We start from the raw sequence: 24,992 nt of genomic DNA, 5'->3' as shown, positions 1-24,992 counted from the left end.
CGCGATTCCCGCTTTTCCACCCCGTGGACGGTTCCTCTGTCCCCTACGTAGGTACTGGCCACTGTGTCTACGTCGGTGGTAACACTGACGCTTCTGGTTGATGGTAGTGGTGCTGATGGTCGTTGTTGCGTCGAAACTGCCTCGCTCCACGTACGATGGACGGAGGCATCAGGGCTATTACAGGTGAAATGGTAGGGTTAATTCGCACGCGCCCAAGAGAAAAACCACGCGCAGTCTTTGTTCTCTTTCGCGATCGAGAAGCTTTAAGCGTGCGCTTTAAAAGTGCGAAATGAAATTTAAGTCTCGAACTTATAAGGAAATGGGAAATGCGTTACGACAAAAATTTACTTTCCAATTTTCATTAGGGTAAACTGGGGTTTGATGGCCATACGGAAAAGATGGCCATAGGCTTGTAATTTTTTCAATAATTGTTACATAGTGCGCTTTTTTAGTCATTATCAAAGATAATCGATATTTACGGTAGTTTATTCGCATACATTGTTCGAAATAACGATATTGTGAATCTTATATCATATTTTTACTTTTGACTACAAGCAAAGTTTTTCATTTGTCCACTAAAAACTGTTATGCAACGTCGAATAAATTACAGTTAAACTATCGTAATCGACGTTAGACATATTATAAAGATATGTAAATTATTATATGACCTATATAATTTTTATTTTTGTTTTCACTATTTTTTTATAAATATTATGGTCATCTTTTGCTTAAAAGTTGGATAAGATGGCCAATCCTTATGTTGTACTATTTTGATAATATAAAATTTCTATTAAATATTTTCCTTTTAATTTCGATAATATTACGTAATTTAAGCTTCAGTGGAGATAACATGCCAAGCACTATTAAAAAAAAAAACAAAAATAAAAGTATGTTTGTTGCATTTTAAAAAACTATGGCCATCTTACCCGAGTTTACGCTATATAATTATATCGCAGTAACAATAAAATGTTTTTGTATACTTAATGTATTGTACAAATAGTATAAAATAATAATGCGTAGATATCATATTGAATTTAATTAAATATTAATTAAGTATATTGTATTATTATTATTATATGACGTTTATTAAATTTCTCAACATCTTCCGTTATTATACCGAGTAACCTAAGCTGATTGAGAAGTCAGTCTGTCGGATATATTGATTTTATATATCACGACTTAAACTGCTCTGTGTCTAAGAATGACTGCAGGGTTGGATTGCGGGGTTTGATGACTAAAATGCACCCTCTTTCGAATACTCGGAACCTGGCAACGCCGACGAGGGGTAGATTTAGTCAGTAATTACGAATATTCTCCCCACGAACGATTCATCGGACCAGCTGGATGGTTGAAACGAGAGATCGCGGTGCTTCACAACGCATATAAATAGAGAATATTATTGTTACCTTTCTTTGTCCTTGCGGATCGGTTTTCATGAAACATGAATATTCGCGCGCCCCTTATTCTCTTTCACTCTGCGGCGAAGTCCCATCGAGAGGATCGCGGTAATGTTATAACGAGGTTAATTTACAAGCGAAAGTAGGGTAAACTTTTTACACAATATCTACCTCCTGGAATCGACTGATAGGCTATTTTTATTGTTACAAGACAGTATAATCATAGTCTTTAGCTAAAGCGCTCAGAATTTCCGTTCCTAGTTATTTTCTACCAAGGAGGAAAAATGCAGATATATTAATCACTTGTTATTAATTGCGATCAAAGAACCTCTTGATTTGCCTTCTCATTAATCAGCACGAAAATAACGATGTCGTCAATTTTAGTAGAATTAACCGTTTATATAACTGTTATTTATTATTTTCAACAATCAATTTACGTACGCAATAAATATCAATCTTCTACCAGATCCCCCTTATCAACATCGATATGCAGTCTTGGTATTTTTATAAAAGGCGATCGCGTAGGATGGCTACGGAAACCGAGAACGAGTAACACACCCACGCAACAGCAGTCTGTGAGCAAACATTGGGAATTAAGTCGGGCGCACAAGGGTCGTTTCGTTCGCACGCTCTCTTATGCAACGATCCTCTCACGTGCCGCGATAAAAACGACCTACGTACACGAGGCGCATCCAGCTCTCGCAGACCCGATTCACGCTCTTTTTGCACCTCTCATCCGGATTGCAGTATTCATCCGGGATCGCTACTGATAATTTAATACTTCTTCAGGTTAAGCTAACAATCGGGATACTGTATGTTGCAAAGTGTTCTTCAATCGAGCCAATAAGATATGGGAAAACAGTTTCAATAATTTCAATTTTAATTAGAAATTAACGAGACGGTAATTGATATTAGGTAATATTTATATTTTTGCAAATTAAGTAAAGTACTTTTAATTGATCGAATTTATTCAATGGAATAATTAAGAGCACGTACCCCATTTGACAATTTAATTAATTATGTCTCAAGAGCACTCATGGGAGCGCTCCTGTTACATTAGCAGCATATTCAATATGAAATACTCGCAATTATCCTGTCCACGTGTCTCTAATTTTATGAACATAGCAACATTAAATTAATTTTATCAATTTTCATTACGCCGACAATCATTACAATAGAATGTATATTAAGCATGCAATATGCTATTCAAACTATACTTTATTATTAATAATGTAATTAATACTAGTGTTATATTATTACTAATTTCACGAAAAGACAATTTGTCAAATATTAAGAAATCTATTAAAAACGCAAATGTATAAAAATGTTAATATATATATAAAATGGTTCTAATGTATTTTTTAACGTATATATTATTATGAAATATAACTCAAGTTGAAAAAATTAAAAGTGAATGTTTTTATTGTGATATAACGCAATAGAATTATTAACGATTTATTCGTCAAGTAAATTGATAATACCTTCTTTAATTCGCGCGAAAAACGGATTAATTCCGCGAAGTGAAAGTCACGATGCAAATCTCGTTTCTCGTTAGATTCAATTTGAAGGTCAGTCACCAAATGACCTTGGACCCAAGCAAGGCCTACCTTGACATCAAGAAATCACGAACGTATAATCGCGGAATCGACTTTGAAATCGCAAGCAGTATTTAGGTCGACTTGATCGCTCGGCCACGATTCGCCGTTATTTGAGTTATTCGCGGTTGTCTCGTTGTATTGACTGCCTATCGTAGTGCGAATCAAACTTTACATTATGTAGAAAGTGCGATTTCACATGATTGAAATTTCATCTTGGCGTTACTTTCGTCGATTATTCACAGCAAGAATAATATAGAGAAATGCGGTTTATTAATTTAATGTGATATTCGTACTTTCTATATATATAATAACGAAAATTAATATTACGATGACGGAAATGTGATTGTGTAGAGCAATAAAAAGAAGCGTTTATTGCGGACGAGTGTATTGCAATTCGTAAGGTACAAATAGTACAAAGGGTATAAGAGTACAAACATTGCGTAGGAACTAGATTATGCGGACATAGAAAAAGTACAGTTTAGAGATGTGATATAGTAAAGAGAGAAACCCTTTTCCTCTACTCGTTTTCCTCTTATATCACTCGCGAATGCGAATTGCGTCCTTTCTTAATTAATTTCGTCCTGATTTTCATCTTTTTACGGAGAAGACTTATGCCGAGATCCGTAAATGCATCAACGATATGCACGAGAGAAATCTATCCGAAAAGGAATCTTCAGCAAGAGAGATTTACTTTTCCAACGTTGGAAGTGAAATATAGATTGTTTATTTAAGTAATTAAACTGCAACAATTAAATCTAAATCATTTCATATTTTTTATTTATAGTTTATATCGTGATATTCTAACTGCTTTATTTATTTAGAAATCATAGGCAAAGAAGTAAAGATGAGAGAAGAAACATGAGATCTCGGCATAAGTCCTTGGGACTTTCAATAAACGTAACATGTCGCGCGTAAATTCTATATGTCAGATATTACAATAAATATTATAATAGAACAACGTAATAATAAATATATTTATATCTTGTATATATAAATATGTGTGTGTATATATATATATATATATATATATATATATATATATATTATATTTATATATATATATGCTATAGGAAGAAACATGTCGACACAACTAGCGCTAAACACCGAGAGAATTTCGCTCTTTTATTGTATAATTCTCCTCCGTTTATTTACAACCGTCTTAGAGAAACTATATCTTACAAAAAATCGACTGCGCACCGACCGGATAACTATAATTCGCAACGGCGATAATCGATATATCAAAGCTTCTAGCACGAAACACGTATTATCTATAAACGCATATACATATTTCCGTTAGATCTCGATTTTCCCTCCTTTCTCCGTATCTTTTTCGTCTCGTTTCATTTACAAGGTCACACACACATACACACTCGCATACGTACACCCATACACACACGCGTACCCGTACGTGATCACGTCACAATTTTTTTTTCCTTCAAATCTGTGATCCTCTCGTCATCACATCTGTGAGTTGAGCATGAAAAGAAACTCGAGTAGGTCGCTTCTATAGTTTCGAGATCGCGCTTTTGATCACAATCGATCTTGATCCCCTTTGTCTCTTTTAATCAGAGTTCGGACAGCACTCTTCTCGACGGATTTAAGGCTTAATGATATGATCAGCCGTTGTACTGTTGTATTTTCTACTTTACACGCGTCTTCATCTTTTCGTCTCTGTATCTAGCTCTGAAAATTACACGAGTGTCTGCAACATATATTCGTGCATCGATTTGAATCCTGATCACCTTTCTGAGCCCGACGTAAAATTAGTTTCTCTTGATAGTACAAATCCAACACTGACAATAAAATATTCATGTATTATAATCGTAACAGCAGTGCTAATTATTTTTGCCTCTACGAATTAATTTCTACGATAATAATAATGTGTAAAATTATACATATTTTTCTTGTGCGTACATTTTTTTTAAGTATAAAATAGCTAGAGATCTCGAATTTCTGCGTGTTTTCTTTTAGAATATTTCATATCTGTATGATGTTTTGTTTAGTTTCAAATTATACATGGACAGCGTGCGAGGCGTTCTAAAATGTCAAGTTTACGGTGCGAGTTATCGATCTCGAGTTAGGTAAATAAAGAACCAAGAAATAAATAGAGACGTTACAGCGTCGTTATTAAAATATTTCTAACTAATTACGGTATTTGTTCGTCAATTTTATTTTTTACGAAAATATCTGCGAATAATATCAGTGTACTATGATATTATCTTTTATTTTATTGTACTTGTAATTTCTCTGTATCTCCCACCGTTATTTTATTTGTGCTTTAATTCTCGAACCATCTGCATGGACGATTGTTGTTTAAACTGCAGTTTGTACTACGTGGAAGACGGATATCCGTGAGAATGCCATGAATTACGAGCGTCGAACGAACGAGTTATAACCAGACGACTCGGGTCCAAGTGGATCAGGATTTATGCTCGGTCCATCTCGACCGTTCTCCTAACGTTCGTTTCAGTCTTATGAGAGAAAGAGAGAGAGAGAGAGAGAGAGAGAGAGAGAGAGAGAGAGAGAGAGAGAGAGAGAGAGAGAGAGAGAGAGAGAACTCTTTGAGTTCTTCTTCTCACTCATTACTTGAAATAGATAGAAAAATTTATCGAACGAAGATTCATTGTTCCCTTAAAGGCCGAAGAAAGGCCTACGCCAGCCGCTTCGATTGTTTCTAAGAAAAATCTAGTCCTTTCTATTTCTAACGCGTGTACATTTTGTCATTTTATAATTGTGCGTTTTAAATATCTGAACGAGCGCTTTAAATTTAAATATATACGTATAAAAAATCATAATTAATTATATTTTTTTCGCGGACTGTTTACATCGTATCTGCCGATGAATTGAATTGAGAAAACGTACTTGATTATTTCTGAACAGAGAAAATTTAGAAGATTTACTACATGTCCTTTTAACATTATAAAATTTTATTTTAGGAGATTTGTTGGTCTAAGCAGTTAAATCGATTTGAAAAGTACAATTAATTGTCCTAAATAATTTTTTATACAAAGTAGATAAAGGATCTTTTGTCTCTCCTTTTAATCTTATTCGCAGGATGTTGGAATCGATACCAGATAACAGCAAAATCGTTCGTCCGCTACGCTAGCGCGATATAAATTGCGTTCATCGAATGATTCGGTGTGTGCTCGTGCTGTCATTTTTACTCTGTAGGATCATCACGTGGGGCAAAAGCTGTGAGAAAGCGACAAATGTCAATGCACGCGTCGTATCCCTTTATTGCATCGAAATTCGCGATTTTGTTAAGTGCGTGTTCGTGCGGTTCTAAAATCTCCCCTTCTTATTGTTAGTATAGGCTTTGCAGCGTGGTAAAGAGGCTATTTACAGATATCAATAGCGAGTAAGAAGTTTAACATTGAAATCTCTAAAAAGTACTCAAGGAGACTGTATATAATATTGTATCCCGATAAATCGGCTTACATCGGCGAAGGGATCTCAACACGTATCTCCGGAGATAGTTCGCTTCTACAGTTTGTTAAAATTCTTTTCGCATGATTATTTTCTGAGTGGGAGTAAACTCGATGAACAGCTAATTCTTTTTAGAAATTGATGATGGTTTAAAACAATGACGTTATATTAGTTTTATAGCCTTGCCAGTATTTATATACTGATGAAATATATTTGTACAATGCTAGCTAGGGACATCGACTTTCGATAAATGACGAAATAACATACCGTTTATGTGACAGTTTTTTTTTTCTTTATGAATACTTTTCTTACCGCGACATATTCTTCTTGAAATGATGAATTTACGCATGTAATATCGAAATATTACAAGTCTCCGAATCTATTTAGTAAAAATTCTTCTGAGATACCCTGGAGTGAATAGAAATCTCGTATATAAATTGTTTATGTATCATCGCATCAATCGTGCTCGAATGTTTAGAAAAGTTCCATTCATTTAAAAAAAAAAAAAAAAAAAAAAAAAAACTCGATGTTGGCTACTCTTTGTAGCGCCGTCCGACAGACTCTTCTTGTTTAAAACGATTTTCGCGCCAACTTTGACGGTCGCAGCGATTCGATATTTTTCTCGATCATATGAAATTTGCCGGATCGTTCTCCGCGATAGCGTAAAGCCTCGACTGTTGGCTCTTGGGCCGCTGCGGCACATTTCCGATCTTCCATACGATCTCGCGGGACCTTTTACGTCACATGTAGGTCGGTTTGACTTTGTAGGCCCGCTTCCATATCTCGCACAGACAAACTGTGCTGTGGAATCTGTAAAAAATAGCCAGCGGCATCGAGACATGGGTGATAATCGTCCACGCCCACAGGCCGTAAAAGTGCAACTGCACAGGATGCGATTCCGCTCGAGACTTCTCCAGAGTGTTGATCGCCCACATGGCCAGGTTCGTCACCAGTAGAAATGTCACGATCTCTCTGCCTGGCTTTCGGCGTATCTGCTCGGCAGTGGCCACCGATCGTCGGGATGCGTCTAGGATGAAGATGGTTTGACAGGTGGTTTGGACGACGCTGGCCAGAGCGGTGACCAGCACGAGGACCGTGTGCTTCTGCAGGGTGAAGTGGCCGCCGATGATGGTAAACGTGGAATAAATAAACATGCCAGTCTGCGCGGCCACCAGGAGGATGTTGTCAAGTTCGAGATTTCTGCCACCATCGTAGCGCAATTTGCGCATCTGGCACATGCCGATCAGCGTCGCCAGAGTGGACATCCCATAAAGCGTCAGCTCGCAGACGTTCACCTCGGTCACGGCGAGGCTGACCAACTCGGGTCGCGAAATGAGGACGAAGAAAAGAATCAGGGAGATTATAGTCAGCACCAGAATCAGTATGCCCACGAAGAGGCCCTTGTGCGCGCGGGCGCAGTCCACGCTGTAATGATGAGGCGATTTCCTGCGAATAAGCGAAATTTATTCGTTAGAAATGTTTAATTTGTGAATTTTTTTTTTATTTTGACGCAACATGCGATGTACAATATATTCTAGTGGTATATATTTTATTATCCGTTGCTCTTTATACGTAAAACACATATTATTCACACTCTTGGATTTTCCGGTAAGCTGTATATTAATAGAGTTAGTTGCTGTCGTAAACTGGGTTGGCATTTGCGTGCTTCCGTGTAGATACATATTGTGTTATTGCACCCGTATAGGTGCCTATTGTCACTATACCTGTAGGCGTGTGCGTGATGACGCGAACCGAGCGGTGTCGTGGGCTGCGTGAATCCGATTTTCGATATGTTTTTCCACATAACGTATAAAATGGCCGCGCAAATCAAGCTATATTCTATCGTACATGGAAAGAGGAAGGGACTGGCATCTTGCACTAACGATCCCATTATATTCGTTCTTCTGCATTCGAACATGTGATGGGGTCCTTTGAGACCGCGCGGGAGTCGCACGTGTTCTCCGTGATGAGAATGAGTGTGACCACCGAGATGAAGTCCACCCTTTGAGCCTAAAAGTTCAAGAGTCAGATGGCAGAATCGAATCGTGCAATCATAGAAAATCCATAATGCCTTTACCCAGTCTGTGAGAGATTCTGAGAGAGTTATTCTCCGGATTATAGAAGGTGAGGATCTCGTGTTTCGTTTCCTGCACAAGAACGTTCAACCAAACTGACAGGTTCGTGCCAATCATGTGCATTAGTCCGAAACGTGCTACGACGCGATGGCGATAAACCTTCATTTGCTATAACATATGATTATATTATCATATTATTTTATTAGAAATTGTATTATATTTATTTCTAATAATAATATAATATAATATTTATTTATAATAATTATATATATTTATAATACGATTAAACAAGGACACGACAATTGTATAATTTTTTCAACAACAATCTTTTTCTTTCAGATGAAAATTCTTATTCATAATTCGTAGATTCAATTGGATAAGCACCAATTTAATTTGATGAAAATTACATCAATAATAGTATCATTTATCTTTACATGTCAATAAAGTATTATACTGCTAAGATAGTCATGTTCCGCTGTTGTTTTCAGGGTTGTTCACCCTTCTGTTTCATTAACCGCGTAACCGACGAGCTCATGTTAGCTCGATATTTCCATCGTGCTAACGGATTTTCCATCAAGTTACATCAAAGTTTTCCAACACAACACGTGTAGCGATTCTCAAGGAATCAAATAAAGATCTTCTATGTGAATGGCATAAATGTACATATATATATAGAGTATATTTTACTAAACTTTTTATATTATCATAATTTTTATTTATTTTAAATTTGTTTTAATACAAGATTACATCTAATTTAAGATTTAATTACAAAAATATATATGATTGAAAATTGACAAACTACACACGATAAATAATCATTCTCGGTATTTTCGTTACAAAAACTCAATTTTAAATTGATGAGGAAATTCATCCATTAAAATTGAAATTGCGAGTTGCAAGAGGTACGCGTGTCATTCACACACGACACTCACCTCATTGTTTAGGAATATGAAGTACATCTGAATGAAGATGAAGGCCATCCTCGTGGCCGGCGTGAGAGCCAGCATGATGTTGTGACACTTGGTGTTCTGTTCCAGCTCGAAATATTGACCGAATTCCAATCCGGAATAGATCATCGAGCCGATGCCGAACGCGACAGCGCCCATTCGCAGATAGAAACTGCCATAATGCTGGACTGGACGTCCCGAATGCATGTGCGGACATCCGTTCTCAGGCGTGTCGCTGTCACCGCCGGCGCCGCTTGACGATCTCGATGAGTCCAGATCGGATACGTCCTTCTGCTTCTCTGCTTCGCGAATTTGCAATTTACAACGGATCGATTAAGCTGCGATAATAATGCTTGCTGCCGGTTCTTTCAAAATCGATGGAAGCCGCCTCCAGCGATCGCTTCTGTTTTAATGATCCCTATCCCTGCAGGCCGCGAGAATAATTTCGACGAAGAACGGAGCGAGGTCATTGAGTAATACATTGTGTTGCGTGATCACGTGAATAGATTGATTAAAATGTAAAGTGCTAAAGCGTTGACTCATTTCGAGTGGTTTTATCTACTTTTTAGGGTAAACTCGGGTAAGATGGCCATAGTTTTTTAAAATGCAACAAACATACTTTTATTTTTGTTTTTTTTTTTTTTAATAGTGCTTGGCATGTTATCTCCACTGAAGCTTAAATTACGTAATATTATCGAAATTAAAAGGAAAATATTTAATAGAAATTTTATATTATCAAAATAGTATGACATAAGCATTGGCCATCTTATCCAACTTTTAAGGAAAAGATGGCCATAATATTTATAAAAAAATAGTGAAAACGAAAATAAAAATTATAAGTCATATAACAATTTACATATCTTTATAACATGTCTAACGTCGATTACGATAGCTTAACTGTAATTTATTCGATGTTACATAACAGTTTTTTAGTGAACAAATGAAAAACTTTGCAGATAGTCAAATGTAAAAATATGATATAAGAGTCACAATATCGTTATTTCGAACAATGTATACGCATAAACTACTGTAAATATCGATTATCTTTGATAATGACTAAAAAAAATGTACTATGTAGGGATTATTGAAAAAATTACAGCTTATGGTCATCATACCCTAGTTTACCCTATGCATCTTTATACTTTTTCATATTATTATTATTCAGTTGCAAGAGAGCTTTATCAATATTTTTTGCATTTTTCCGGAAATCTTTATCATACACAAGAACGAGGATTGCAAACAAAATGAGTCTTCAAAACTTACTCGGTTTTGACTTGTTGTCTCTGCACAACATGGCATACATGTAGACCAGGAAAATCATGCTGCCAAAGTAGAGGTAGAGGTAGAAAGCCTCATAGAACGACGGCGGTATGTACGTGGATATTACTTCCGCCATGGGAAAAGCGATCCCCATCACAACCAGAAGTTTCCCGTACAACGCGCTCAAAGTGGTCGCCAGGGCGTCGCTGCAGCAGAAACGGAAATTGAAGCTGAATGAATCGCAGATTCGCGTTGCGCGCGGATTAAATTCTCGCTCGAGGAAATAGATCCATCTCCGGCCGTGCTTTGAGGAATCACATTCCTCTTCGGTTACTTAAATACTTGTCATTTATTAAACTTCATTTCAATTTGAAACGTGCCGATGAGAAATTTTATTAATCCGCTCTCGTTTATAAACGCGTACTTTTTTATTACGCGAATTTAAATCAACGAATTTTGCATCTCGTGTGAACTGATAGTTTTTTTTTCTTTTATAATTCAGATAATTTTTCATCATCATAATTAATTCTATTAATTTCAATTAAGAATATTGGAAAACTCGCAGTGATTTTTTTCCCGATACAAGATAAATTCTATGGACAGATTCTTTTTTAGCCCTGACCTAAATCAAAATATTTTATCGAAGAAATTATTGAAAATGAGAGATTGAGGACAGTCGCGCGCGCGAATGATGGATCGTTAGCTCGATGCCCATCATCGTGTAACATTACAGCGGAGGTACCATTGGCCGCAAATACAGCCACCCCCGTAAGAATTGGCTCAATTACGAGTAATCGCGTGGTCGCCTGTACGCGTGTGTTTGATTCATAAAGTACCGGTAATTGCGGTACAGACGTTGGTCAGAATAACCTGAAAGATCACGTGAAATTTCCGTGACAACTGACATTCCCCTTTTATATTTATATATATATATCTGTCTGTCGAAAATGATTTAAAGTTGCGAATCTTCGCCAAACGTTCGACAAGAGGAAAATATTTGTTTTAATTTCAGCAAATGTTTTCATTAAATTTTGTCATGCAACCGCATAACGTCATGTTAATAATAATTTCCTTTGTCAAATAATTTAAACAATTTTATAACAAACAACGCAATTGCAATTTAAAAATTACTTTGTGACTCTGCGAAATTATATGTTAGTGAATAATATTATAGCCACGCGTTATTAATTGCACACCGCAAATGTGTTTGAATTCAATAACTTAATTAACATCGATAACACCTAATTGCATCAGTATTTGCATATGATATAGCTTATAGAGAGATCGTATAAATAGTTCTCCTACAATGTAATGAAAACGCAATTAATAATTACATGTAATATCCCATTATTAATCAAGTCGCAATATAATCAATCAGACGCAATTGCAAGAAGAAACGCTAAGAAAACTCCCGTACCGATCGGGAGAGAGTACATCGACCTGGATGCAATGGCGAACCGCATTGATCCACTACTCACCATCCAAGGTTCTTCCACTTCCGCTCGTCGGTGACCTCGAGGAAGGTCGGCGCCGGATAGCAGACCGCCGGAATCGGTTGCGAGGAACATGGCAGGGCCAACGCGAACTGGGGTGGTCGGTGAACGTGAGAAGGTGAGCTGCTACTGTGTCTAGACAGCGTTTCCGGTGAGACGATTACCGCGGATGGCGAGGCTGGTGATGGTAGCGCGACCGGCAATCCTGGCCAGCTGTACAGAATATATCAGTTATTTCATCTTTTTCTATAAAACTTATAATTTATCTATCTCAGATTTGCATTTATATTTTATATATTTTTTTCGTTGACTTAGAAATATTTTACTTTTCGCCAATTGGTCGAAAAAAGTACACGTAAAAAATTGCCTGAAAATAAAATCAAGAAATCTCGCTTATTATAATTGATAAATACAAGTACCCCAGTTCTCAAGTTATATTGTCAGAAATAATTTTAAAAGTATTTTTTCTTGCATACACAGGAGACATACTTTGATATTTAAATAAAAATTTGCTTTCAAGCGGTGATGTACATACTATTGATTGACATATATTTCTTTTTATACCTTTAGTATTTTATGACATGTGGGAATTGTGAACAATTTATGATCATTTCCCACTAGCTATCATTAACGAGTTTAATTAATTAACCAAGTCCGATAAGCTTCATAAATTGCTTCATTATTTTTTTAAAAGTAATGCCTTTTCTGCTACGTGCGACCAGAACAGTTCATTTATTACAATTTTAATTTCATTTGAACCACTCTCACACATACATTTTATTCTTTTTTATTCAGGCGTATCGTCAGCTAATTAATTAATTTAATGCTATTAAGATAATGCTTAATATTACTGTAGTGCTATTAATGCTAATTTATATTGTGAATTTATTAAAAATGTAGACACATAAAAAGAAAATGATTTTATAATTATATACTTTGAGGATATATATGATTTTTATATGGATCCACACGGTTGCCTGATTTAAGGTCAACGTAGTGCCATAATGTTTGACACATTACATTGACACTGGCTGCAGGAAGAGACCGACTAGTGCTGATGACTTTGTGAGTGTCATTAGGTGACGTAGCGTTGACTTTCTAACACGAGTCATTTATTTAATAACCGATCTATTTAACTTGACACGCGATGAAACGTCCTTTTCTCGTTCTTTGCACATACGTAGGTTTTTCATTTTATAAATTTACGAAAATTGATGTAAATTTGTCTAATATTTAGGAATTTATTTAAATTTCAAAGTTAATGTTAATTGCATCGATCTACTTGTCATCAAAGACTTAATATTCAAAAATATATATTTTAAATTTCAAAAATTTTACATTCAAAAAAATGATCTTGCAACTTGAACAAAAATTTTCTAGGCGTAAAAAATTAACTGAAACAGATAAATTATTAGCAAAATTACTGTGATACTGCATATATTTTACACTTAATCAATTTCAATGACAGAGACGAAATTTATATCTGTACTATTAGTGTAATTTAGGTCTGTGATGCCTATCTTTAAGGTCTATTGTCAAGGACAATTATTCTGATTAATATTTGGCAAAAGGATCTAAATTTTCTAGAGGTATCGCTAGAATATTGCTGCTATAAATTCTATACGTGACAAACGATATTCTAACAGATACAAAAAGTAGCGATAAATTTTAATTGAGACATCCAGAAATCTATCTACATTAGCAAAATATTTTTTTGAGTGTCACTTTTGTATTATAAAATAGTAACACATTTTTATCACGATTGCTCGAATCGATTGCCAACGCAAAATTTTTTTTGCCTATTTATTCTTACTTTTTTATATCATATTTCCTATTTCAAAAATTTCTGACTGTGCTATTCTAACACAATCATAAATTTCGATAAATTTTAATCAAGGCAATTTTAGAAGAGACTACGAGAACCGCTTTAATTCTTAATTTTCGCAATTGTCGTTATAAAAATTGTGCACTTTATTATCTTTAATATTTTACGGAATCCAAGGACTTGTTCTGGATATTTAAGGAGATAAACGATCCGACGTTCAACGACCTATCCGTCCGTTATCGGGATTGGGAAAAGGGTGACGAAAGTGAACCCCTTTTCACAAAGCGCACGCAGGCAGTGTAAAAATGTTTTAGAGAAACATCGACGCGATACGAAGGCTACTATGGAAGGGTGGAAGCTCATCTTGTGCCTTCCAGCTTTTTGAAATAATCACGTAGCGTTGTGAAGCATCGGAGCGAGAGAGGGTGTCGTTGGCCGAGGGAAGGACTGGAGGGAAGGACGAGAGAGGGCACTGAGAGGTTGATTCAGTGGTAGAGTACCATCCCTCGTTGCGAGGGGCGATGGTATACTGGTGGCTTGAGGATCCGTATTGCCCACCCTTTGAGATACACCGTAGAAACCTTCTGCTCTTCCACCCATCGACGTCCCTTACAATCCTTAGCACGCCTCTTCGTACCTTTTCCCTTTTTTCGCAACTTTTTTTCTCGACTGGATCTGTTATATTATTAAAATTCTTTTCAGCGAACTTTGGCTGACCTGGTTTCTTTGCAGTTTTAACTCGCTTAAAAAACGATCGATATCTTATCAGCATCAACGTTGATATTTTATTCTTAATTCTCAACTATTTTCCTTTCCAGAATTACATCCGAAGTATCGATCGTAACATATTGCTTATTCTCACGAAAATATATTCTCTTGAAAAATGTTTTTTTTGTTTAAATTTTCTCATCTTCATATTTATCCAATAGACATATTTCGCGAATATTTCGAAGGTGGTTTTACGTAATTTCTTTCGTAATTTTTCGTATGTCATCGCATTGTTGTCGGCACGCTATTGTCTGTATAATTTGTCGCCTCTCGACGCGATTTTCCGAGAAATCTTTTTCGTGTTCTGCAAAGGCATCGGCGGCATTTCATTTGAATTCAATTGCCACGCAACCATTGTCAAAGTACATCTCTTATTCAAAAACTTGGCAACCCCAGCGCGTATAGTCTCTTTGAACTTTGTACTTCAGAAATTCCAGCTCGCTCGCCTTTCTCTTTTCCATCACCTTCCGCATATTATGACGGGAATTACGCTTCCGAGATGTCTGTCAGTGAGGAATATCGCTCCCCGTCATTTTGTTGTCAGTTATCTCCTACCACTTGTACATTTTTCAACACATCACTTCTCTTCTTTCATTTCGATTTATTCTCCACACACGCGATTAAATTTTTAACACTCGTTCTCCGTGTTTCTTTCAACATAAAATAAAAATGCGATTGACATTATTTCTACTTTGAAACACTCTATCAATATATCAATATGTAATTAAATTGTCACATTATGTATACGTTGATATAAAAGCTCGGAGAAACGTCTCTATGTTTAAATGTCAACTGATATTAAGTACAACGCAGAGAAATAACGATACCTAAGGGACGTTTCCTTGATGAGCATACCCGTGACCTTGACTCGCGCTTTCCTTGATCGTCTCGGCGGAACGTTGGCCCTCATGAACGGCCCTCACCAACGGATGACACAATCACGGCCCTCCGGCTCGTGACACGGCACTCACGGACCCCGCATCACAAACTGAGGCCCTAACCGGGGCAGACCGGCTCCCTGACATACCGTCGTATTGCCGTATATATCGATCCTTCTCTTTGCGCATCGTTTCTCTCTCTCTCTCTCTCTCTCTCTCTCTCTCTATCCCTTCCTGGATATGCGACTGTTTGATAGCGAGCTCGTTAGCGATGTATCAAATTTGCAGCAACGTAACGTGCTTTTACATCGCCAGCGCTTCAGCTGATCGCCCAGTTACGTGCCATGAATTCGGAATGTAATCGAAAGGGAAAACGTTTACTATGGGAAAAACAAAAATCAACAGGAGAATTCCTAGAGAAAAGAAACGCACGGTAGATTCGAAATATATTTGCGAATATATCAGAGATAATATATGTATACTAGGGTGAATTTCTAGAGCACAATTACGAAGACAAAGATTTGATATAAAAAAAATATGACGCAAGAAACAAAAAATTTTTTAAGCGCAATTTTCTTTTGGAAACGATCAAATTAAAAATTCTGAGAGGAAAGAAAACACGCACGGTAGATTCGAAATATATTTGCGAATATATCAGAGATAATATATGTATACTAGGGTGAATTTCTAAAGCACAATTACAAAGACAAAGATTTGATATGAAAAAAATATGACGCAAGAAACAAAAAATTTTTTAAGCGCAATTTTCTTTTGGAAACAGTCAAATTAAAAATTGGACAATTTCTAAAAATTAAACCATTAGCAATATCCTTCTTATATTTGAAGACACTTGTGGACAAAGTCCTAAAAACGATTCTGAAAAAAGCGCATAGTTAATATCTAGATCGGAGATCCGCACAAGTGCCGTATTCCAATATTCACACACTTCGGCTCTTATTCCGTCTGCCTCCCGAGATCGGCACGGCCCTCGTACATTTACTAGAAAATATCTGACAGCACTTCCCCGACCCATCCCATGTCTACCATTTTCCTATCAAGACGACAAATTCTACGATAGAGAGGGAAAGAGAAAGAGAAAAATGGAAAGAGGAAGAGAGGTTTTTTTTTCGTCGAAGGAATGTAGGATATATTTTTTGTCAAACTACGCTTCTTCTGATACCGGAAAATATTTTATTCTGGGATAAAACATGTTGGACACGTATGAAACATTTTGTAAATGTACCACGCCAAATATAAATATCAATGTTTCAATAGTTTTAACAATTTTATAACTTTTACGTGACATGTCTTTGTTACAACAACAGCGCAAGAAAATTTTTATTTAGTTTGCTTTTTTATTTTTAATCAACTTTACCTGATTAAAAATAAGAAAAGCAAACGAAAGAAAAATATTTTGTTGTTATATATATGTATATAAAACAGTGATATTATTATATCTATAAATTCTCGTTTTATCTAAACATCTTGTTATAAGATCTTGTATCAAAATGTAACATGTCGAGTATGTGTCTAGGTTGATCGAATTTGCATGTAAATCGACGGAATAAGCTGCTTTCCTGATAGATTGAAGAGGAGGCTTCAGAGGGTAGTAGCACGAAGGAGACTTAGTGGGAGAGGGTTAGAAAGCCTGCGAAAGGTTGAACCGGAAGCGAGAGGGAAGACGCGGTCGGAGACCGAGAGTAAGGCATAACCGAGTGACAGGTCAATATTAACTCTGATGCCGACGGTCGCCGCGTGGACGTGAATTCACGTTCGATATCCGGCGGAAGTAATCGAGTTCCGCGGATGGACCGGATTCGCTCGCAAACCAGACGCACCCTGGAATTCAAGAGAGACGGGGTATTCGTCCCGGTAAATCCTTCCGTTGAGACATTGCGATATGAATAATGACGAGAGAGACGCGTGAACAAAGGTTATCGCATTAATGCATGAATATATCCTTCTAATTACAATAATAATAAAAAATTATACATACATGCAAATATGTATATTATATTATTCTTAATGTCAATATTTTATCTTTTTATTTATAGAATTTATAGCACACACACACACACACACACACACACACACACACACACACACACACACACACACACACACACACACATAATCGCACTCATTGTCAGTAATCGTTGACAAATACAACAAGACAACTTTTACATTCATATCGAAAGAAATCACGTCGAAAACAAATGTGGAATTGCACGGGAAATCGGAGTGTCTCTGCGAAATCGTTGAAGCATTTTTCACGATCAAGTTTAATTGCTGGTGGTGTACAAAGTGCAGGGTCGTATGCCGGGAACCGAGAGAAATGTGCGTTAATCGCAGACGGTGATTAATGTTGCCCGCCGGGAGCGCTGGCGTTGGTCACTTCAATGAAGAGACGTGGAGAAACGCGAGCTCTTTAGGGGAGGCTGTAATTTATGTTGCGGTGGTGCATACAAAGCGGCACACAATCGATACAAAACGGACGAATCGACGACGATTGCTCGTTTCTTTCTTTCTAGCTTCATTTCTATACGCGTTCTCGAGAGAAATTTTTAATAACATTTTAATTATATTTTTGTCCTTTTTTAGGGTAAACTCGGATAAGATGGTCATAGTTTTTTAAAATGCAAAAAACATACTTTTATTTTTGTTATTTTTTAATAGTGGTTGACATATTATTTTCACTGAATCTTAAATTACGTAATATTATCGAAATTAAAAGGAAAATATTTAATAGAAATTTTATATTATCAAAATAGTACGACATAAGCATTGGCCATCTTAGCCAACTTTTAAGCAAAAGATAACCATAATATTTATAAAAAAATAGTGAAAACGAAAATAAAAATTATATAGGTCATATAACAATTTACATATCTTTATAATATGTCTAACGTCGATTACGATAGCTTAACTGTCATTTATTCGACGGTATAATAGTTTTTAGTGAACAAATGAAAAACTTTGCAGGTAGTTAAAAGTAAAAATATGATATAAGATTCACAATATCGTTATTTCGAATAATGTATGCACATAAACTACTGTGAATATCGATTATCTTTGATAATGATTAAAAAAACGTACTATGTAGAGATTATTGAAAAAATTACAGCCTATGGCCATCATACCCTAGTTTACCCTATATCAACTATTTATTCTTCTTTCAATTATATGTAAGAATTCGAGGTTGAAATCTCGCTTTAAAAACGAAACGAAATTATTCTTCTATCAAGCCATTTATTTACAGTTTTTTTGTTCATTCACTTTTTACTATTCTGGCTTTCCGGCCTGAATTCCCTCAAATGGCTGATGAGGGTGTTGCGCGCAGACCTTTAACGATCGCGAAAATTAGTAACGAGGAGAACTGTACGAGTACGTCTCAAGGGGAGGTAGGAATTATGGGTTTATACGAAAGGCAATTTCTGTACTCACTCCTGCGTGAGCGTCGCAGCCGACGGTTTCCTGATTTCCGTGTTAATAGCGCCTCCGTCTGGCGTTCGAAGCGCAGCTTCCAATGCAGCCGCCTCCTCTTCCTCCCTTAACTCTTCGGAGGCTTCTTCGGGGATCGTTGTGATATCCTCAATCGGTGGCAGATCGTTCCCATTCTCCTCCAGATGATTTTCCAGCATGGGATCAGAATTATTGTCGCCTGGTCGCGTCACTTCCTCGATATCGGAATCGATACCCTGCGGGATACAATTCTGTTATTGTAGTTGATATATATGGGGAGTTTAAGTTATAGTTTTTAAAAAATCAGAATCACACAATCTCATTTTTAACGAAAAATAATTTTTACAATATTTTTCATGTAAGAAATTTTGCATTGTGCTGCAACCAATATTTTTATATTATATTTATAGCAATAGCGTATATAGAGGTACAAGTAAAAGCGAAAAAAAAATTTCGTTAAATGCAGTTTTTACGATTATTTTACATCCAAAGTTGTTAAATTAATTTTTCTCAGCATGTGATTTTGTTAGCAAATTGATGGCAATAAAAAACACATTGTATTTGCCGACTATGTGACATCGCGTGTAATAGAAATAAATACTTAACAAGGTTATATCGCTAGAATTGGACAGGATAAATGATTTAATCGTTCTTACAGAACAATCAATTTTGCAGTCGTTCTACTTCCCGAGGATATTGAATTTGTGATGCGGGGCATGTGATATTATTGGTGCGGTATTTCAGTTATTGACACATCGCTGAGCTTTATATATAATCCGATTTTAGAGAAGGGGTCAAATACATACTGAGAATATCCCCCGAGAATAATCTAATAGAAATTTATCGAACTTCGACATTCGTGTCTCTTCTAGAAATTATCTCCTGTCATTCTACGTTAAGTGTCAAGAATTTAAAATGCGATCATACAAATTTTTAAACCATACTGTTTTTTATGCAGATTCAGAAAATATATTAAAAAGAAATAATCTATGCATATATATTGTAATTATGGCCTTTTCTTAATGATTTGTCGTACACTCAAAAAAATATTTTGCTAATGTAGATAGATTTCTAGATGTCTCAATTAAAATTTAGCGCTTATTTTCTGTCTAAATTACATTAATAGTACAGATATCAATTCTGTCTCTGTCATTTAAATTGATTAAGTGCAAAATATATGCAATATCACAGTATTTGCTAATAATTTATCTGTTTCAGTTAATATTTTACACTTAGAAAATTTTTGTTCAAGTTGCAAGATTATTTTTTTTGAGTGTAAAGGTAGAAATGCGATTCCGACTGACGGAACTCTTAGCGTCGTAATTCACACATCGCGTCTTCGTCCGAAATCTTTCCGAGTATTTATCCTCGGTTACTCAAGACAGATGATTTTTAATCTACAAGACGCGCGCGACGCCTCGTTTTCCTTCGCATACCTGAGCGAAGTCCATGTAGAAGGAGTCTCTGGAATCGGAGCTGCCTTGGCGTAGCCGGAGGCTGAGATCCGGCGAGCTCTCTCCCATCTTTCCTTATCTCCTTATCCCCTTCTCGCTTTTTCACCCCCCAGGCTCAACCGCACCTCCTCCTCGGAGAGTCCCCGACTCTCCCTTGCGATTCTCCTTGTTCCTTTCACCCCTCTCGAGCGCCGACCCCCTCGTCTTTGTCTTCAACGAACTCTTCGCTCCTCTACGGACGGGGAATTCTAAAGAGGGTGGGCCCTTGCTCACACAATCCACGGGGCTTGCAGCCTGAAAGAATCGGTCCTTGAAAGACAGATCGCCTCAGCGCCACCGCCTCCTCTACCTGTCCTTCGCATGAGAAGAAGAGAGGATTGCTCTTGACCGCGTGACGCGAAAATATTCCGCTGAAAAGACTCAGCGAACGCGCATGATCCTTAACGACAACAACTTTCAGAGCCTGGATAATAAAAGACTTCTTCTCTTATTTATTTCTTCTCGAAAGATCATCGCTTGAGCACTCACCGGAAAAAGTTATGATTTTTATTTCAATCACTCAAAAAAATATTTTGCTAATGTAGATAGATTTCTAGATGTCTCAATTAAAATTTATCGCTACACTTTTTGTATCTGTTAGAATATCGTTTGTCACGTATAGAATTTATAGCAGCAATATTCTAGCAATACCTCTAGAAAATTTAGATCCCATTGCCAAATATTAATCACAAATATAATTGTCCTTGATAAATAGACCTTAAAGATAGGCATCGCGGAAAAACGTTCTGTTTAAATTACACTAATAGTGCGGATATAAATTCTGTCTCTGTCATTTAAATTAATCGAGTGCAAAATATATGATCAGTATCACACTATTTGCTAATAATTTATCTGTTTCAGTTAATTTTTTACACCTAGAAAATTTTTGTTCAAGTTGCAAGATCATTTTTTTTAGTGATACTTAACTCGATTATTAATCACCAAATACAGTCTAATTGTAGAGTATAGCCTGAGAAAAAATTGTTGAAAATCTCTTCTTAAAATTCTCTGTTCAAATACATTAATATTATTGCAAAATAATAACCTTAAGATTGTCATGTGACTTGTAAAAAAAAAGAGCCTAGATTTACGTCGATAAGAACCATTAAATTTGAAACTTGTCTGGTTTTATCTAACATGAGATTCGTATACAATTATACATTTCACAATTTTCAACGATACTTGTTATATGTTTTGCGCAAGAAACTTTGTCCAACTACTGTTGGACAAGCCCGGAAGCGGACTTCGACGCTCTTAATTACGTAAGGTAACGAGACGATGCACAGAGGTACTTTATAAGATCGAAACTAATTACGCCAAGTAGAAAATTAAATCTGGCTCTCTTCGTGCTAATTAATACTGTTCAGAGCGAGATGCTAATTTCAATAGAAACTGAAGAAATATAATTATTATTCATAATGATTGTTCATAGAGTCAGTAATTGTACCGCCCTCAAACGCTGTATTTTATTAATAAAGTATTTTATTAATACACGTAAAAGTTATTTATAAGTTAAACAAGAGAGAAAAAATATCCTGTAGATCAATCTTATTATAAACTTCATCAAAATGCGCTGACGCGAGAGTAAAGCATGTGAAATGCATTATATGAAGTTACAGTTTATCTTGCGAGAAGCAAACTTATGTACCTAGGTGCTTAGTCATGTAATTTCTCAAAGATTTATAGACAAGCTCGCTACGTAAGGTATTGTTAGCGAAGTAACAAGATACATACGCTGTTAAGTCGCTGTTTTATGCCCGTGGAATACGTTATTGTCCGACAAAGTTACTATAAAGTCTGCGCGATTACAATCTACGAAATTAAAGTAACATTGTATAATATATATTACATATATATGCTAACGTTAAATGTCATTCCGACAGTCAGGAAATTGAAAAATGCAAGTCGTTTATACATACATTTATCGCGACGTTATATATAAATTAAATATCGACAGACACGCGATCGCGCATAAAATAATATGATAAAACTAATTTAATCGGAATGATATTAAGCTCGGCAATCGCCTACTCGTACACGGTAAAAGACATTTTGTATTTTTGTTGAAATTTTCTTGTGTAGAAATTTTTGTGTTAAATTGTTAACATACTCTTATGTTAATACAACATACTGTCGTTATGTCATTTTAACTTTTCTGCATCGAGAGTTAATATTTACCGTTTCTAAGAGTTAAAACAACACAATAACAATTAACAATCTTACACTAATTCACATTTTTGTGTTAATTTTTTACATATTATGTGCGTTTACCTTCTGTTAAATTAACATTAAAATTAGAGTTGATAAATTGGGACACGAGAAATGTGTTAAATTTAACACAAAATTTTTTTACCGTGTAGTGGAAAAGGATAACGTATCTTCGTACCTTCAGAAAGCATTCGTCATCCTACGGGTGATTCCAGTGCGGAGCCAGTAAAACGCTTCCTTGCCAGGACATGGGAGCTCTAACGTCAATGAACATTCTTCCCGTTCAGCTTCGTCCCTAACGCCATTCCACGGACGGACCCTCCTATTTCTCCGAACGTTTTATGGCTCGTATACGTGGCATCGAATATTTCTCTCCATCAAAATGACCCCCCCGCACGCATTAGGGAAACACTGGGCACAGTGGAAATAACACGGGGTCAGAGACGATACGTTCTGTGGATCAACCGCAGCAACGCAAATAATTTTGCGGCACATACAGAATATAATACAATATCAATCGCGCATCATCCGTAGAGATTATGCAAAAGTTCAATTTTATCGAGTAATGTGTGAGATGATTTTAATTTACAATATCCAAGAAACATAATCACATACATATAATTACGCGAAATTTAAAAATTATCAGTATTTATCAGTGATTATATTTTTGGATATTGTAATAATTATAAAATCATTGATCTCATGTTGTGAGGTAAAATTTAACTTTTGATTTTTTATATCAATTATTATATATATAAAAAATAAAATATCTTTTAAAATAAAAAATACTGATGTGGATTTTTAAAATGTAAAAATGCTAATAACAATAAATATAATTTCAAGAAACGTTGCTTCAGTTCTTTCTGGATAGAACGAGTAGCCAATTAAACGAGAAAACATTGTGATAACTTTAATACAATAGATGGAATAATTTATAGACATTGTAATACAAGTAGAACATACAAGGCGGAAGTGAATTACATTTATGCAAATCGATATGAAGATTCTATATCCAACAGAGTGTCAATAGTGCCGTTTCTCTCTGGTACAATAATACAGTTGTTGTTTTCCCAGAATTCCACAGCAACGATTTTCCATCGCGTGCAGGAAAAGGCAGCGTATTTTCACTCTATACGTTCATGCTCAAAAACAGTTCGTTGCCTTTTTACTCTGACGATGTCGCGTTCCGACATTTTATCTAAACTATACGTCTCGTTGCTAGATGCACGCAATAAAGCACGCAACAGAATGAAAAATAAACGTCGGCAAATGATATACCGAGAGAGCGATCGAGTCATATCAAAACGTCGCAAACTTAATGCTTGTTAGAGAAAATTACGTGTTCTGAGATTTAAAAGTGTTATAAAAGTATCTCAAGTTAAAATGCTGTCAGAACAAAGTTAATTCGAGAGAATTGAAATAAATAAAAAAAGAATTTTTTATATTATCTCTAGTGACTCTGACTGATTAAATAATCGCGAGAAGCTTACCATTATCAATAATTTGAAATATCGAAATTATTAATATCAACATTTTCTCTAAAAGTGACAGTTAATTTCGATTGACAGTTCGACAGTTTCGACACATGTAATTAAATTGATCTAAAATACAAAAATACTTTTTCTTGCAAATTTCGTTCTTCCGTTTCAAGAATAGTCAAGTATATCGTCCGATCAATTTTATAATATTGTTGGCTTATGCTTTCGCGACACAAAATATATAACGAATAATTTAACGTGATATATAAAAAACAACAAGCTTGCGATTTAGCGGAAGTCTCAACGTGTGCGTGAGAGTCTATTAAATTTTTCCCTCCAACGCGAAATATCGGCGACTTCCGGATCTCTCGCACGTTAGAAAATAAATGAGAAAGGAAAAAGATGCACTTACAAGGGAGAGCTTCAAGGCATTCGTCGCCGCCTTCCGGCGTTCGTCTTCCCGCACCCTTCGTCGTTCTCCCGAGGGCGACGCATCCTCCCTCTCACATCGTAGTACGCACCCCGTGCAGTCCCCCGTTTTCACTTTCATTCGGCGCCTCCTCTCGCCGGGCTCGACCGCGGGCCCGTCATCTGCCGCCTTCCGCCTCCACCCGGGTCCACTGTGAATCCATATCCCGTAATCGGTGCCTAACGCCGCCGCCGCTACCACCGCCGCCGCCGCCG

At 36.2% G+C, this 24,992-nt stretch overlaps 1 protein-coding gene and 1 long non-coding RNA gene across 4 annotated transcripts in view; one reads left to right on the top strand and one right to left on the bottom strand.

The window, feature by feature from the left end:
- LOC140664403 (uncharacterized) overlaps positions 1-12,183 on the top strand; it is a 118,340-nt gene extending 106,157 nt beyond the window's left edge. The window contains exon 4 of the long non-coding RNA XR_012046449.1: positions 12,082-12,183. This is a non-coding gene — a long non-coding RNA (uncharacterized lncRNA). The remainder of the gene's footprint in view (positions 1-12,081) is intronic.
- LOC140664400 (proton channel OtopLc) lies at positions 5,468-24,992 on the bottom strand. 3 transcript variants are annotated; one of them, XM_072889473.1, is made up of 10 exons: positions 24,721-24,992; positions 23,009-23,241; positions 20,566-20,877; positions 19,112-19,365; positions 12,182-12,409; positions 10,707-10,909; positions 9,429-9,745; positions 8,499-8,664; positions 8,146-8,431; positions 5,468-7,867 (listed from the first exon to the last, which is right to left on the bottom strand). In XM_072889473.1, the coding sequence occupies exons 3-10, from the start codon at positions 20,650-20,652 to the stop codon at positions 7,162-7,164; spliced, it is 2,247 nt and encodes a 748-aa protein (XP_072745574.1). In that variant the 5' UTR covers positions 20,653-20,877; positions 23,009-23,241; positions 24,721-24,992; the 3' UTR covers positions 5,468-7,161. The 3 variants fall into 3 exon arrangements, with proteins under 3 accessions (XP_072745574.1, XP_072745575.1, XP_072745577.1); XM_072889474.1 differs by having other exon boundaries at positions 9,429-9,742; XM_072889476.1 differs by lacking the exons at positions 19,112-19,365; positions 20,566-20,877; positions 23,009-23,241; positions 24,721-24,992 and adding an exon at positions 15,617-16,218.

Source organism: Anoplolepis gracilipes, chromosome 4 (genome assembly GCF_047496725.1).
Source record: "Anoplolepis gracilipes chromosome 4, ASM4749672v1, whole genome shotgun sequence".
Classification (NCBI taxonomy): domain Eukaryota; kingdom Metazoa; phylum Arthropoda; class Insecta; order Hymenoptera; family Formicidae; genus Anoplolepis; species Anoplolepis gracilipes.
This window is presented reverse-complemented; position numbering and strand designations above follow the sequence as displayed.